At 40.9% G+C, this 13,663-nt stretch overlaps 1 protein-coding gene across 1 annotated transcript in view; it reads right to left on the minus strand.

The window, feature by feature from the left end:
- Positions 1 to 4,166: 4,166 nt before the first annotated feature.
- ARMC3 (armadillo repeat containing 3) overlaps positions 4,167 to 13,663 on the minus strand; it is a 91,695-nt gene continuing 82,198 nt past the window's right edge. The window contains exons 18-20 of the mRNA XM_088025692.1: positions 11,669 to 11,869; positions 9,457 to 9,619; positions 4,167 to 4,376 (exon numbers count right to left, since the gene is read on the minus strand). Coding sequence (XP_087881818.1) covers positions 4,167 to 4,376; positions 9,457 to 9,619; positions 11,669 to 11,869 — 574 coding nt within the window. The remainder of the gene's footprint in view (positions 4,377 to 9,456; positions 9,620 to 11,668; positions 11,870 to 13,663) is intronic.

Genomic DNA, 13,663 nt, shown 5'->3' on the forward strand with positions numbered 1-13,663 from the left:
GGGAGATGGCGCATTTTCCTTTAGCATTCTTCACAGAAAGGCTGGAATACACATACTGGTGGTGATAGTTGCTTTTCCCCCCCCTCTAGCTCAGCATTACTAAGGGTAGGATCAACTGACTCTATGAAAATTATATGGAAAATATCACTGTTTGGGGGTAGATTCTTAAAGCAATGCAATAGTAACAAATCACTTATCTACAGTTGAATATTTAAAAGTACTATTCTGTCATTAAAATGACCTGAATATTGTCATATAGATAACTGGCAAAAGCTTTGCCTAGGCTTGTGCTCTTAAAATCATGAATATAATTATTTTAATAATAAAAGTGGACTTGACTTCAAAAGATCACCATCAAAGCGTCAGGTGGGAATATATAATGAATTCAAATAAGGTTCTTGCAGAACTCAGACAGGACAAGAGATCTGTAGGATCTGCCAATAAACCACACACAAATCACAATTTTACAAATATTAAGTATTGTTGGAAAGGGTAAATTCTATTATGATTTTATCTATGAATTCTATAGGCCTTTAATATTGAGAGGCAATATAATAGCAATGGTAAAGGCCCAGATTTTAGAGTCAGAGCTGAAATTAAGTTGTGCATCTACCTTTTCCTACCTGTATGACCTTAACAGAAGTACTTAACCCCTCTGGCCCTCAGTTTACTCTTCTGGAAAATAAGAAATATTTGCATATTGTTTACTCTGTCAGAGGCTATTTTAAGCCTTTGTATAATCGTTCCATGGACACTATGTTGTTTAGGAATTTCGCAAGTAACAAAACTGAGGCTCGGAGAAGTTAAATGACTTATCCAAAAATCACTCAGCTACTAAGGAGCCAAATTTTCAATTTGGACCGAATTTGTCACCAGAGGCTCTGCTCCCAAATCTGTACGCCTAATAACCCTACTGTGGAGATGAAATAAGGCCATCATGCACATGACAGACGGGCGTGTGATAAGGGGCAGGAAGGGATGTGTACATATGTGAGTATACACACTGAGGCTTTTGATTCTGACAGAGTAACAACAAGCTACTTTATAGAAATTGTTTTGAAACCTCACAACCACAACGGCTGCCAGAGTTTGCACACTATTTAGGTAACAGGGTAGGATCCTCACTCAGATCTTCTTGGTTCCAGACATTACCCCATATTTCCCAGGTCTAGTTCTGACCAAATCACACGTTATGTCAGCCCAAAGCATGTAATTCCTGAAGGAGATTCTCGGCCTTTTCTCCTCCCACTGTAGTGGCTTAGAAGGTCCTGTATTCCAGATAGTGCTGCTACAAAACAGAGGGGTTGCTGTCAGCCTGGGTCCTTGGGTGACTGTGTGAAGCAGAGCCCCTTCTACCGACCTGGATTTGACATGTAATGTGACAAAAGACAAGCTACTGAGATCAGAAATCTGGGGTTTATTGCCACTGTATAGATGTCTTACTTAAATACTGTTGTCTTTGACTATTCTCCAGGTGAATTATCTTTTCCTCATTGGTTTACAGAAACTCTTTGTTTGTTAAGGATATTGACATGGTGTCTGTTACGTGTGTTGCAAATGTTTTCCTCCCTATGATTTTGCTTACATTTTATTTTGCCGAACAGAAATATTTTTGCTTATGCTGTATTTTTCTGAACAGGAATTTAAAGTTTTACAGAGCCAGACTTGTCAGATATTTTCCTCTATGGCTCCTAGTTTATCTGTCAGAAATAGAGAGGATGTTCCTTTGCCAAGATAATAACTTTCCCATAGTCATTTACTGAATAGGCTATCACTGTGCCCTGCTCCTGGCAGAAAAGCTATTTTTATCAATACTAAATCCATATATATATATATCCATACACACATATATAAAATCCATATATATATATCTCCAATCTGTTTCTGCACTCTTAATATTGTTCTATTTTTATGCCCATTCCATACTAATTTCTTACTGCTTTTTAATATATGTTCTGATATATAATGGACCCAATTCTTCATTTTTTTATTGCAAATATTATTGGCATACACATGTATTCATTCTTCCAGATAAAGTTTACTATTTGTCAGCTTTCAGAAAAGAAAATGCACTGGGATTCTAAATGAGATACTAAATGTGTATATTAATATGGGGAGCACTGAAATCTTTATATTGTTGAGTTTCCGTCAAGGAAAATGATGTGTATCTTCATTTATTCAGATCTCATTAAAATTTTATAGTTTTCCTTGTGTATTTCTTATTGAATCTATTTCTAGGTACTTTATACTTTGTGTTGCTATTGTGAATGTGTTGTCTTTTGGTAACACAACATAGATAACTTCGAAGAACTGTCTAAAAATAGAATTTAAACTCAAACCTGCACAATAATTACCTAGAAGCCAGTTGAGAGGGACATAATACATAAATGTTTCTAAGATGAGAAAAGGGGCGGGGGATGGCCCTTGGCTTGGACCAGATTGAAGAATGTCATGTCTACCTGAACCGCAGCACAGTGGCTCTGAATGCAACTTTTGCTTCATTCCATTTTGCTGTTAGGCCATTGCCTACAAAAACCCTTTTCAGAACTTACTAGGAGGTTGTTTTTCAACAATGTTATTTTCTATATTACATTTGTCATCTGTATGAAGCTCCCAAAGAGGAATCCCCCTGGTCTTTGTTCCTCCTGAGAAACTGCTTTGTGCTTTTAGCTAGCGGACCCTATTATAAATCATGTAACTGATAGCATTTCCCACTGCATTGTCTGCTAGAGAGCTTAGCGTCAAATTTTCACCCACTGCTAACATATGCATGGGATTTTCATGGATGCATTCAAATTCTAAGCTTATGCCTGGCCTTGTTGAACTTTCTTTCCAACATTTACGCCTGTTTTTCATTTATTTTTATCTTGTTACATCTTACATATCTTTGTAATCCACTTCAAATGTGTTCTGGATCAAAACAGACTTGAAAATGCTTAGACGGCTATAATCCATGCTCCAGTTCACGAAATTGCATGATAAATATAATTACCACACCATTTGATATAAAGAACTTTATTTTGAAACAAGGAAATACAAATTCTTTGAAGTTACACATCGGTTTGTATAGAATCATCTCAGCCTTAATTTCTAAAATCAATCTGACTTTTGAAAACCTTCTAGTAAAATGATTACAGTAAACTTTAGACTTAAAGTCAGGCTAGGACATATATACTTTGAGAGTCATCATATTACTAGCTTTTATTTATCTTTTAAAAAATGTGTGTTTGCTCCCTGTTTCATTCTCAATACTGAAAACACAATTTCCTCACAAAGATTTACTCTCTTTCTATATCTAAAATTTTCCACAAAAGAATTGTGAGGCTACATAAATTCAAAACAATTATTTTTGTGACCCAGCATGAAATTGTGTAAGACTTTTAGTTCAGTGAAGTATATTAGATGGTGTTCTTAATAAGACGTTGTTTTAAGTGTGAACAAAAAAAATTTTAGAAAGGAAATTTGTAATACTAAAATCGATCTATACATATTCGAACTATCAATAATCTGACTTTACGAAAGTGGGACAAGGTGACTGAAGACATAAAATACTATTGAGTTTACAGGGCGCCTGGGTGGCTCAATCGTTAAGTGTCTGCCTTCGGCTCCGGTCATGGTGCCAGGGTCCTGGGATCGAGCCCCGCATCGGGCTCCCTGCTCCGCGGGGAGCCTGCTTCTCCCTCTCCCGCTCCCCCTGTTTGTGTTCCCTCTCTCACTGTCTCTCTCTCTCTGTCAAATAAATAAGTAAAATCTTTAAAAAAAAAATACTACTGAGTTTATTTAACCAAGTGTTCCTGAACCATTCTGGGCATGAAGAATGACAGGCGTGAGGTATTGTCCTGGGAACAGCAGCCGGCAGCTGGGTGCTTTACCACATGATTCCCAAAGGGCAGAGAGGCTCCTCGGGAAACAGTAGGGTGGATTAATTTTGACAATAATAAACTTTACATGAGGGACAGTGAGCATAATAGGATCTAATCAGACTGAACTCTTGCCAAGAGCCTGAAATCAGAACCACCACCAAGTTCAATCCAAGTGTCCTCATTTCTACACAGAGAGAACATTTCTAATACTTTTATTTAAAGAAATAAAATCAATTGGTGAACTTCATAAGAAGTGTATATAATGCACTTCTTGTGTGAACCCCTTTTTGTTCACTTGGTAGCTTAGAGATATCTGTAAAGATCTGCCTCTTTACTTCTTAACTTCATCAACCCGCCTGGATGGAACATGAGGTCAACGATATACACCTCAGGGGGAGGGAGAGCCCCAATCAGTCCCTTACGAGATTCATTCATCAACTTAACTTCATTCCAGGCTCTGCCATACTCCCCACGAACCAGAGAGCAGCCGATGCCAATTTTATCAGCCAGCGCCTGTGGGAGAAAACACAAGATCAACCAAAAGTGAGGAGCGAGAGGGGCGGAGAAAAATCCTTAGCTGGAAGACCCACCTTGTTGAAGGGGAAATACACAACTCTTGCAAAGAAGTGCTTAGAAAGGAGGCTGGGAAAAAAATGTGGAATATCGTAATAGGAACCAATAAAATGTGATAAGTTCCCTTGTTCCCCAAGATCCTGTAGACTCAAAATCTCTGTGTAGGTCCTGCTGGGAAGTGACATTTTTCAGGCAGTTACACTGCATTGTATCAGCACAAGATTGATAACGTCACTGGAGAATAGCTATTCCACGGGCTTTCAGCACTACCGCATCTATCAATCTTTCCATGCTTCTAGGCTGCTCTGTGGGTGTGCTCTGCAGTGGGATTGAATGGAGGGATCAAATTGGTGGGGACCTCTTTCTTGCCGATTTATTCTGTGTGATGGGGATGCTGCCGTAAGCAGGGGGTCGGCCCTTCTTGGGATACCTGATGCCACTTCCTCCGGAGTGGCGTATGTTCCTTGGAAGCGCTCTCTTCAGTTTGTCCTGATTTTGAAGTTATTTAAAAAGTACCTTTAAAATAATCTGGAAACTTCTTAGCCACATTGTAGTGGATTAAGAGAGCTGCTCAGACTGCCTGGATTTGAATTTCAGCTCAGCCACTTACTAGTTATTGTCACCTCAGGCAAATGACTCAGCCTCCTGTACTTCCATTTCTTCATCTGAGAAATGAGGATAACAACAGTCGAACCCCCTTCCTAGCAGGGTGGTTATGGAGATGAAGGGAATGAATACATGTCAAGGGCCTAGAGCTATGAATGCTGCACAGAGTAGGTACTCAATAGGTGTTCCTAGTAGAAGACAAGAATTGTGTTGTTTTAAAGATCCATCTGTATATTAATGTGATTTATTGATTACCTACTGTGTATTGACTTCACCAAGGTAGTCTTTCTTGGGTGGACCAAGATAATTAAGACATGGTTGTCACTTTTAGAGCCTTCCATCCTATCAAGTCTGAGCCTGCCTGGTAAACAGTCAACTAGAATACAACAGAATCCAAATGGATGGCATTCTGTGGTATTGTCATTTATAATAGGAAATACGCATTTGGTCTTTGTCCCATTTCTGGCACGGAACTCCTAAACCCTTAGAATTTCCTAAGTGATGAGAGCCATAAAAATGTCTTTCCTTATGTTAATGAGGTGACTTCTGGACCGCACTTAAGGATGGGGGCTGTTAGGCAGGGGAACGAATCTTATGATTGGGTTACAACATTCAGTCCCACCCTGAACCTGGGGAGGGGAGAGGGGTTGTTGGTTGAATCAGCCCCCAGTGGCAATGATTTCATCAATCATGACTATGAAATGAAGCTTCCCTGAAAACCCAAAAGGCAAGGGTTCGGAGAGCTTCCGGGTTGGTGACCCCCTGGGGATTCAGGGAGACTGGCACACCTGGAGCAGGGCATGGAAGCTCCAAGCCTTCTCCCCCTATCTTTCTCTATGCATCTCTTCCATCTGGCTGTTCCTGACTTATATCCTTTTATGATAAACTGGTGATCTAGTAAGTAAAATGTTTCTGAGTTCTGTGAGCCCCTCTAGCAAATTAATCAACCTTAAGGGGGCTGTGTTCTTGGGAACCTCCAATCTATAGCTGGCTGCTCAGAAGCACAGATAACAGCCGGGGCTTGTGACTGGTTGGCTGAAGTTTGTGTGGCGGGGAGGGAGCAGTGTTGCAGGAGTGAGCCCGTAACCTGTGGGGTCTGACACTGTCCCCAGGTGGGTAGTGTCAGAATTGAGTTGCATTGACCTAGCTGATGTCTGAGGATTGGCTGGATGTATAAAACCTGCTCCCCCCACCCCTGGCCTGCCACACCTCCCCCCACTGGAATTGGTACAAGAATCCTCTTATACTCATCGTCTAGTGGGGTAGAGAGTCAAAAATAAACATGTTCTCCGAAATAATATTTATTGCTCTCTTAACTCCATGTCAAGGCACTTTAAATCATCAAAATAATCCCGTGAAATAGGTAACGATTGCATTTCCTATTTTATGGAGAGTAAAACTGAGGCCAGATCATTTTCCTGAGGAAAGTCACCGTAAGTGGTGACCTAATGTGGAAGCCAGGGAATCTATCGTCAGAGTCTGAGTTCCCAACCTCAGGGTGATACTGCCTCCCACTGAGTTGAATGAGCTCCCAGCTGGAAGTCTCCATCTTCTCTGCAAAGTGCGAAACAAGGTCGTCTGCTTAGAGGAAGAGGCAGAGATGAAAGTGTTAGTAGGACAGACAGATGTGGGGCAGAGCTGCTGCGGGAAAAGGAAAAGCCTGTGACCAGCAGCTGGAAAAGAGTGGCCAGGCCAAATGACTGTCCACATGAGTTGGGCACGCTGACGCAGCTGTGGCACTCCCCACTGTCAAGTTCCGTAGCCCGAGCATCACAGTGGAAGGGGCAAGCAATCCGACTGGCCCCGGGGGGGACTGGCAAGGCAGTGGGGAGGACAGATGGGGTCAAGAAAGTGGGGGAAGTTAATGAGCCAGTTATAAGGTCTAAGGATAATTCATCTAGGCTGCCAAGGGGGGAAAGTAAAGCCAAAAAGGAGGCAACAAACTGGAAGAAAATAGGGAGGATGAAGAGTATTCATAGGAGTGAACGATTTAGGAGGGTGGAAGGATAAAAGTTTTGATCATTGGTATTAGTGGTCAGGCCGTCAGGTGTGGGCAAGACCCAGCTAATGCATTGTGTGACTTGGCACAGGTGTGAGGGTAATAGATTCAGTTCGGCATAATGAGATGGACTGAATGTTCGTGTCTCCCCTCCAACCCCAGTTCATATGATGAAACCTTGATCCCCAGTAGGGTGATATTGGGAGGTGGGTCTTTAGGTAGTTAGGTTCAGAGGAGGTCATGAACATGGAGCCCCCACTGCGGGATTAATGCTCTAGTAAAAGGAGGAAGAGATCAGAGCCTCCTGTCTGTCTGGGAAGTGAGGACAGAGGTGGAAAGTGGCCACTGAAACCAGGAAGAGGGTCCTCACCAGATGCTGACTCTGCTGGAAACTCGATCTTAGATTTCCCAGCCTCCGCAATTGTGAGAAATAAATGTTTACTGTTTAAGCCCCCCAGTGTATGGTATTTTGAGACAGCAGCATGAGCACACTAATACAGTGCCTAGGAGATACTCGGGTGCAGCCAGCTGGAGCGCAAACAGATCAGGAATCAGGCGAGGTTTGTGGAACAGAGGAAAGAATCTGGGCGCCCTAGGCAGTTAGTTAGTGTTTAAGGCCACGTGACAGGAGGACCACACCGAATGAAGTACATAAAGTGAGAAAAGAGTCTGGGATGGAACCGTGAGGGACCCCCACATTGAAGGGGGGGAGGAAAAGAGGTCACCAAAGGCGACTGCGATGAGGTGAAAGAGAGGGCAAAAGTTACTAAAGAGAGTGGTGTCAAGGGATGAGAAGGATCAGTGACAAATTCTTTGACATATCAAGTAAGACAGGGAGCTCAGGCCAGGCTGCAATGGGCAGAGGAGAAAAATGAGGCGTGCTAAGGAGGGACTGAGATGACTAAGGTGCTGAGATGACTTTGAATTTTGACCTGGAATGAGAATTATCTACAGATAGAAGCAATGCGTTAGGTTTGATTCAGATAGGCATGGGTACGGGTTCCAGCTGGGCCTCTGGCTGACCTTGGGTAAATTCTCTCTTTGAGTTCAGTTTTCTTGTCTTTCAAACAAGGGTAGTAATTTCAACCTTTGGCATTTGTGAGACTCTTCACAATTGCATTTATCGGGTGCTTGACACGTAGCTCAAAATGATGATGGTCATGGTAATAGGAGCTATAGGAGTAGTTGTAGCTCTGATGAGAAAAGATTTCTATTTCCTCTTTAATTAGTAGAGACTGAAGTTTCGATTTTAAAGGAAAAACAGCTAATAGAGAGAAAGAGATTTAAGAAGGAGAAAATTTGATAAAGCAAGAAATACAAGAAAATATGGAAGGTTGGCATTTGAATTAGAGATAGAATTCGCTTAGAACTGGAAGCAAGATATACACGGATGTCAAGAGGTTTGTAGGTATTTGGGAAGGGATAGGAATCTTATACATTCAGTCTATAGTTCAGAAACCATTTTTGCAGCTCCTATTATATTCCAGACACTTGACACAATGGAGAAAAAAATCACCCCCTCTTTCTCGTATCTGATCCTTCTTTAGTGTCCCCGTCTTAGTGAATAATACCATCATTACCAGTTGCCCCGCCCAGGACCTGAAAATCGCTTTGTTCTTCTCATGCAGTACCTCATACCACACCTGGGCAGACACCAACTGTTTTAAATCTCCCTGTAAATTCACATGTTCTTCCACGTCCTCACGGCTATGGCTTTAGTAAAGGTCACCCGTATTTCTTGCTCCAATGACCTTCCAGTTGGTCTTCCTGTCTCCAGTCCTGCCCCTGCTCTAATTGATTCCCCATTCTGTTGCCTGAACGGTCTTTCAAAATCATGTTGCTGCTTTCCCCTTAACAACATTCAGTGGCTACTCACAGATTTTAGGATCAAGTGCAAACTCACACGGTGCTTTGTGATCTGGCCCTTAGCCTCATCCAACCCGCCTCTTCCTTCATCCAGACAAACTATGCTACACTCCTCAGATGGACCAGAGGCTCTCATTCCTATTATTTGGTATAAAATGTTTGCTTTGTTTAGAATGCTCTTGTCTTCCTTCTTTACCTGCTGAAATCCTACTTAGCCTCTAATACTCAGGCTGCATATCGCTTCATCCCCTGAAACTTTCCCTGACATCTCCTTAGAACCCACAAGTCAGACTTAGGCACCTGGGGTAGGGGCTGCCACTTTAGTATCTCTATATTCCCAGACCTTAGAAGAGCCCTTGGCCTATAGTAGATGTATGATAAATTTTGAATGAATATGCTTCCGATAGAAGCAAATATACATGTACATATATATCTCAAATAGAAGTAACTAAATGATAGGATTAATATTAGCCAGTTACATGTTCTCACCATTATGATAATGACAAACATTTGTACCTACTGGCAAGCGAGGCAAAATATCTTAAGTACCTTGAAAAGCAAAGCTCGATGGTAGAAGATTCCTTTTTTGATCAGTCCAATTGGTATAACATTGGATTTGAGTTGAAATTTTAGTTCACTTATATGAAGTTCCCAGCTGAAATCATGTAGTTTCTCTTTTGAAACTTTACCGCCCATTTTTTCTGCCACATACCTATGTCAATTACATTGAGATCAAATCAGTCAAGTTTAATATCTCGTTTTGGATGCTTTGAGTATAACTGTATGTGTGAAAACTATATTTCCTCTGATTCTTATTATTGGCTTTACTCTTTAAACTTACTATAAGCCTGTTAACATTATGCCTACTGTCTTCAAACTCTCATGTATAAACTGAAATTCTAACAATTTCATTCAACACAAAGGAAGAAATAAATGTTAATTTCAATATTTATAACAAGATACAAATCAATATCACACTTAATTTGTATCAGTGCAGTCTTAAAGTTCTATCTTGCTCTTGAAAATATTTTCAAATGTTTCAATCTGAAATCCAAGGCATTGTACTAACATATGGTCCTTCTTTTAAGGAATTTGAACTCAGAGATAATATGAACACATAGGAAATTTTCCCATTGGATTCCCAAATATTTTCAAGTTTTATAAGTTTTTCCTTTTAAGTTGTCTTATTTTTATTTATTTTTTTTTAATTAGAGGCATTTATGTAACCCTGAAGTGAGAGGAGAGAGGAAGGGGGCAGAAGGAAAACTAAGGAAGTTGGGTGGTATAGTTTGCCTAGGGGTTTCCTCCTCATTTGAGGCTCTCCCTGAAGAAGTCAGTAAACACACCTGCAAAAATCCTCTGTCGACTGATGAAGGCTACTACATCTTGGAGTAAAGGCAGAATTGCAAATTTTAAGAAAGAATTTCCTCTTGCTGTATGTAGGATCAAGCAAAGAAGAACAACGTCGAAAAACAGAGAAAGGGGCGGGGAGAGAGCTGTCGCACCAACCCCCCCGAATGTGAGGAACCAAAGGCACGGGGACAAATCTCTGGATCTCGCCTTCAAAAGGGCTCAGGTTAAAAAAACAATTATTTGGGAATGATGAAAAGTATTTCTGATAGGAACAAAGCATGAGGACATTTGACAAATGCTGAAATGAGCTAAATCAGAGTTCTGCTCGAGTCATCACTTCTCAAGGACATCAGGAAAACTTCAGTCGCCAAAAATGTTCTCTTCCAGTTCTGGCTGACAAGAAGTCAATGATCTGGCGGCTGTGTTTCTTGCAGTTGTCACATCCAGGTTTGATGAGTGCAATGCACTGCTACTTGGAATAGACACAAGCTCCCGTGGAGACTACAGCTGTTGCAGGATCCAGTAGCTCACTTACTGGTTGTCGGTGCCAGTTACGGAGGCCACCCACCACTTCCTGCGATTCCTAATCCCTTATAGCTACCAAGTCAAGTTCTCAGATTTCTCTTAGTGGACTCACATTAAATGCTCTAATTAAGAAGGCAACATCACTGGCTCACACAGAGCGTCTAGCCTGCCCAAACAGCTACCCCTTAAAACGCTCACAACCACACTCGAGAGGAACGCAAAACGCAAAATATCAGACATCTGTCTGACCTAAAAATAGTGATGGTTATTTGTATTAGAAAAGAATTTGTGGGGATGGGGTAACCTGGTGATGGGCATTAAGGAGCACACGTGATGGAATGAGCACTGGGTGTTATAGAAGACTGATCAATCACTGAACTCTACCTCTGAAACTGATAATACACTATATGTTAATTCATTGAATTCAAATTGAAAAAATTAAAAGAAGAAAATAATTTGTGAGTTTACAAAGAATTCACAATATGCTTCGTTAAATTGTGAGCACCCCAGGTACCTAAGGAGTAATTTAATTTTCTTTCTTTTTTTATTTTTGGAGTAATTTAATTTTCAAACTTTTGATTCATTCCTAACTTGTTCAGGATCACATTGAACGATGCCTTTAATGGTTTAGCTGGAGAAAATGACAAAAGCGTTTTTCTTGAAGTAATTTTCAGCTCCTAGCTCTGATTCTTGGCGGAAATAGGACCTAAAACAGAAATTGGGCATTTTTTTTTCAATTTATTATGTTTCTGCCTCAGGGTCAGAAGTGGGGGGCAGTAATTATGGTGTCGTTAGCTGAAAATGGGCTAAGAAATGCAAACCACTAAAATAAAACACTTTGCTTCAGAAACTTAAAATGCCTATGTATATAGAGACCACTTACTTTGCAAGAGCCTCAATCTGCTCCTTAATATTGGTTATAGGAAATATTGACTTGGTCACTTCATATACATAAACACAGAAGTCCGGGTCGGAGGGAGGGTACCATTCTTTATCGGGGCTCCCTTCTCCAGCCAGTTTTGGGGCTGTTGCAACCTCCTCTTCCTCCTTCACTTTTTCCTCTTCTCTTTTCCCTCGGCCTTTCCTTTGAGAGGAAACGGCAGCAATCAAAGTCACAAAATGAATAGGCACTAACTGTGCTCCGAGTTCATCTGAAGAGCACCCCAGAAATGAGTACTTTATACCTTAACGACCGTGTATCATGTGCAGTTTTCAAATTTTTAATGACAACGATAGAGTTTTATGGTTTCTATATTATGTAAGAGAAATTAACTGTCAAAGAGAACACAACGTGATTGATACATATTACGAAAATCATGTACTGGTCTTGCGTACAATTGCCTAGCCAGATGTCTGGTGCATAGTAGGTATGTAATAAACATTTATTGAATTGGGAAAAAATAGTTTGCCTCCTCAGGGAGTGTACACCAGTCTTACATCATCTCTTGCTTCGGGTGAGACCTTCTGCAAGAAGAATTTGAATCACTGTTTTTAAGAAAAATGACCCAAAACCTGGAAAAAAGGCAAAACAAAATAAGGCTAGCATGGAATTTTTATGTCATGCAGGGGTAAAGACTTACCTAAAGTTTTTATAGGGAAATGTACTTAGTTCTGTACTTAGGAAAACTGGAATGTACTTTGTAAAGATATTGTTTAATTAAAATATTCTATGAATTAATCGTTTCAAACTTAGAGAATTTGCTAGCTAACATGTAAGTGTTTGTTTTGTAGAGATGCAAATTATTTCTGTCAATGGAGAAGATATGGTCAGAGGTTATAGTTCATTGTCCTGTAGGATGGTAACCAGTTTTTGTTTTGTTTTTTTAATGTAACTCAGCCGTCTTTTTCTAACATTATTTAATTGAATTGGATATAAATCCCTAGCTCCTCAAATGTCCTTTGGACCAATATTAACATCTTACTGGTTCCCTCATTAATTTATGAGTTGAACAAAAGCAATGACATGTATTCTCATTCCAGGTAACATGGAGTAGGCACATTTAACCCCGTTTCTCCTACTGAATACAGTCCGTCAAACCTGGACAGGATTCAACAGCTACTTGAAGACTCTGAAAAGCAAATGGTAGCAGGAAGATCCAAGAAGGTCTCTGGAATTACTGAACAGATGGTGAGTTTATCTTTTTATTTTTCCCCAGTATTCTCCAAGCCGAACTAGACATAGCTCAAAATCCCGGAAGTGGCATCAGCACAGAGAGAGCTCAAGGAGAAGCCCTCTTGAGAAACAGGAAAGACAGAGTGGAGAAAAGCCATGTTTTGTTGTTTTCTTTTTTTCCCTCCATTCTCTTGTGTCCCAGCCCCCAAGGAATCCTGTGACTGAGGCAGCAGCGGTGACATCAGCATCTCATAAGAACCTAAAATAACTTTATACTCGCTCAGTCCTCATGTTGCTTGGCTGGAGATAATAGGGGCAGTCATGGCCAGAGTATAGCAGGGCAGGGTAAATAAAGTTTTCTGACTTGAGGACCAAAAAACCCCCAAAGGAACCAACAAAGACAAGGGAGATCACGAAAAGGGAAAAGCTCAGGAAAAAAAAAAATCAAGTTATTTATGAATCCTTAGGCTTACCCCCAAGCTGTGTACACATCGTTCTGACCCTAAACAGTACATCACAGATGTTGAGGCTGGAACGATGGGACAGACCACCACCCAAATCCTAAACTGGACACTAGCTGGCACACAGTCAGAACTGCTCCAAATAGCATGGCAAAGCCTATGGAAACTGGGCTGACAGTGGAATGACAACCCACAGAACACTGGCTGAAACTTGTTGAAGATTGAAAGCAGCTGGGTCTGGGCACCTGACGTCTCAGAGCGTGTGACTCTTGATCTTGGGGTGGTGAGTTCGAGTCCCACGATG

The sequence above is a fragment of the Eumetopias jubatus genome, unplaced genomic scaffold, assembly GCF_037043125.1.
Source record: "Eumetopias jubatus isolate StellerSeaLion01/CBP00866 unplaced genomic scaffold, mEumJub1_p1.0 scaffold_8, whole genome shotgun sequence".
Taxonomy (NCBI): Eukaryota; Metazoa; Chordata; class Mammalia; order Carnivora; family Otariidae; genus Eumetopias; species Eumetopias jubatus.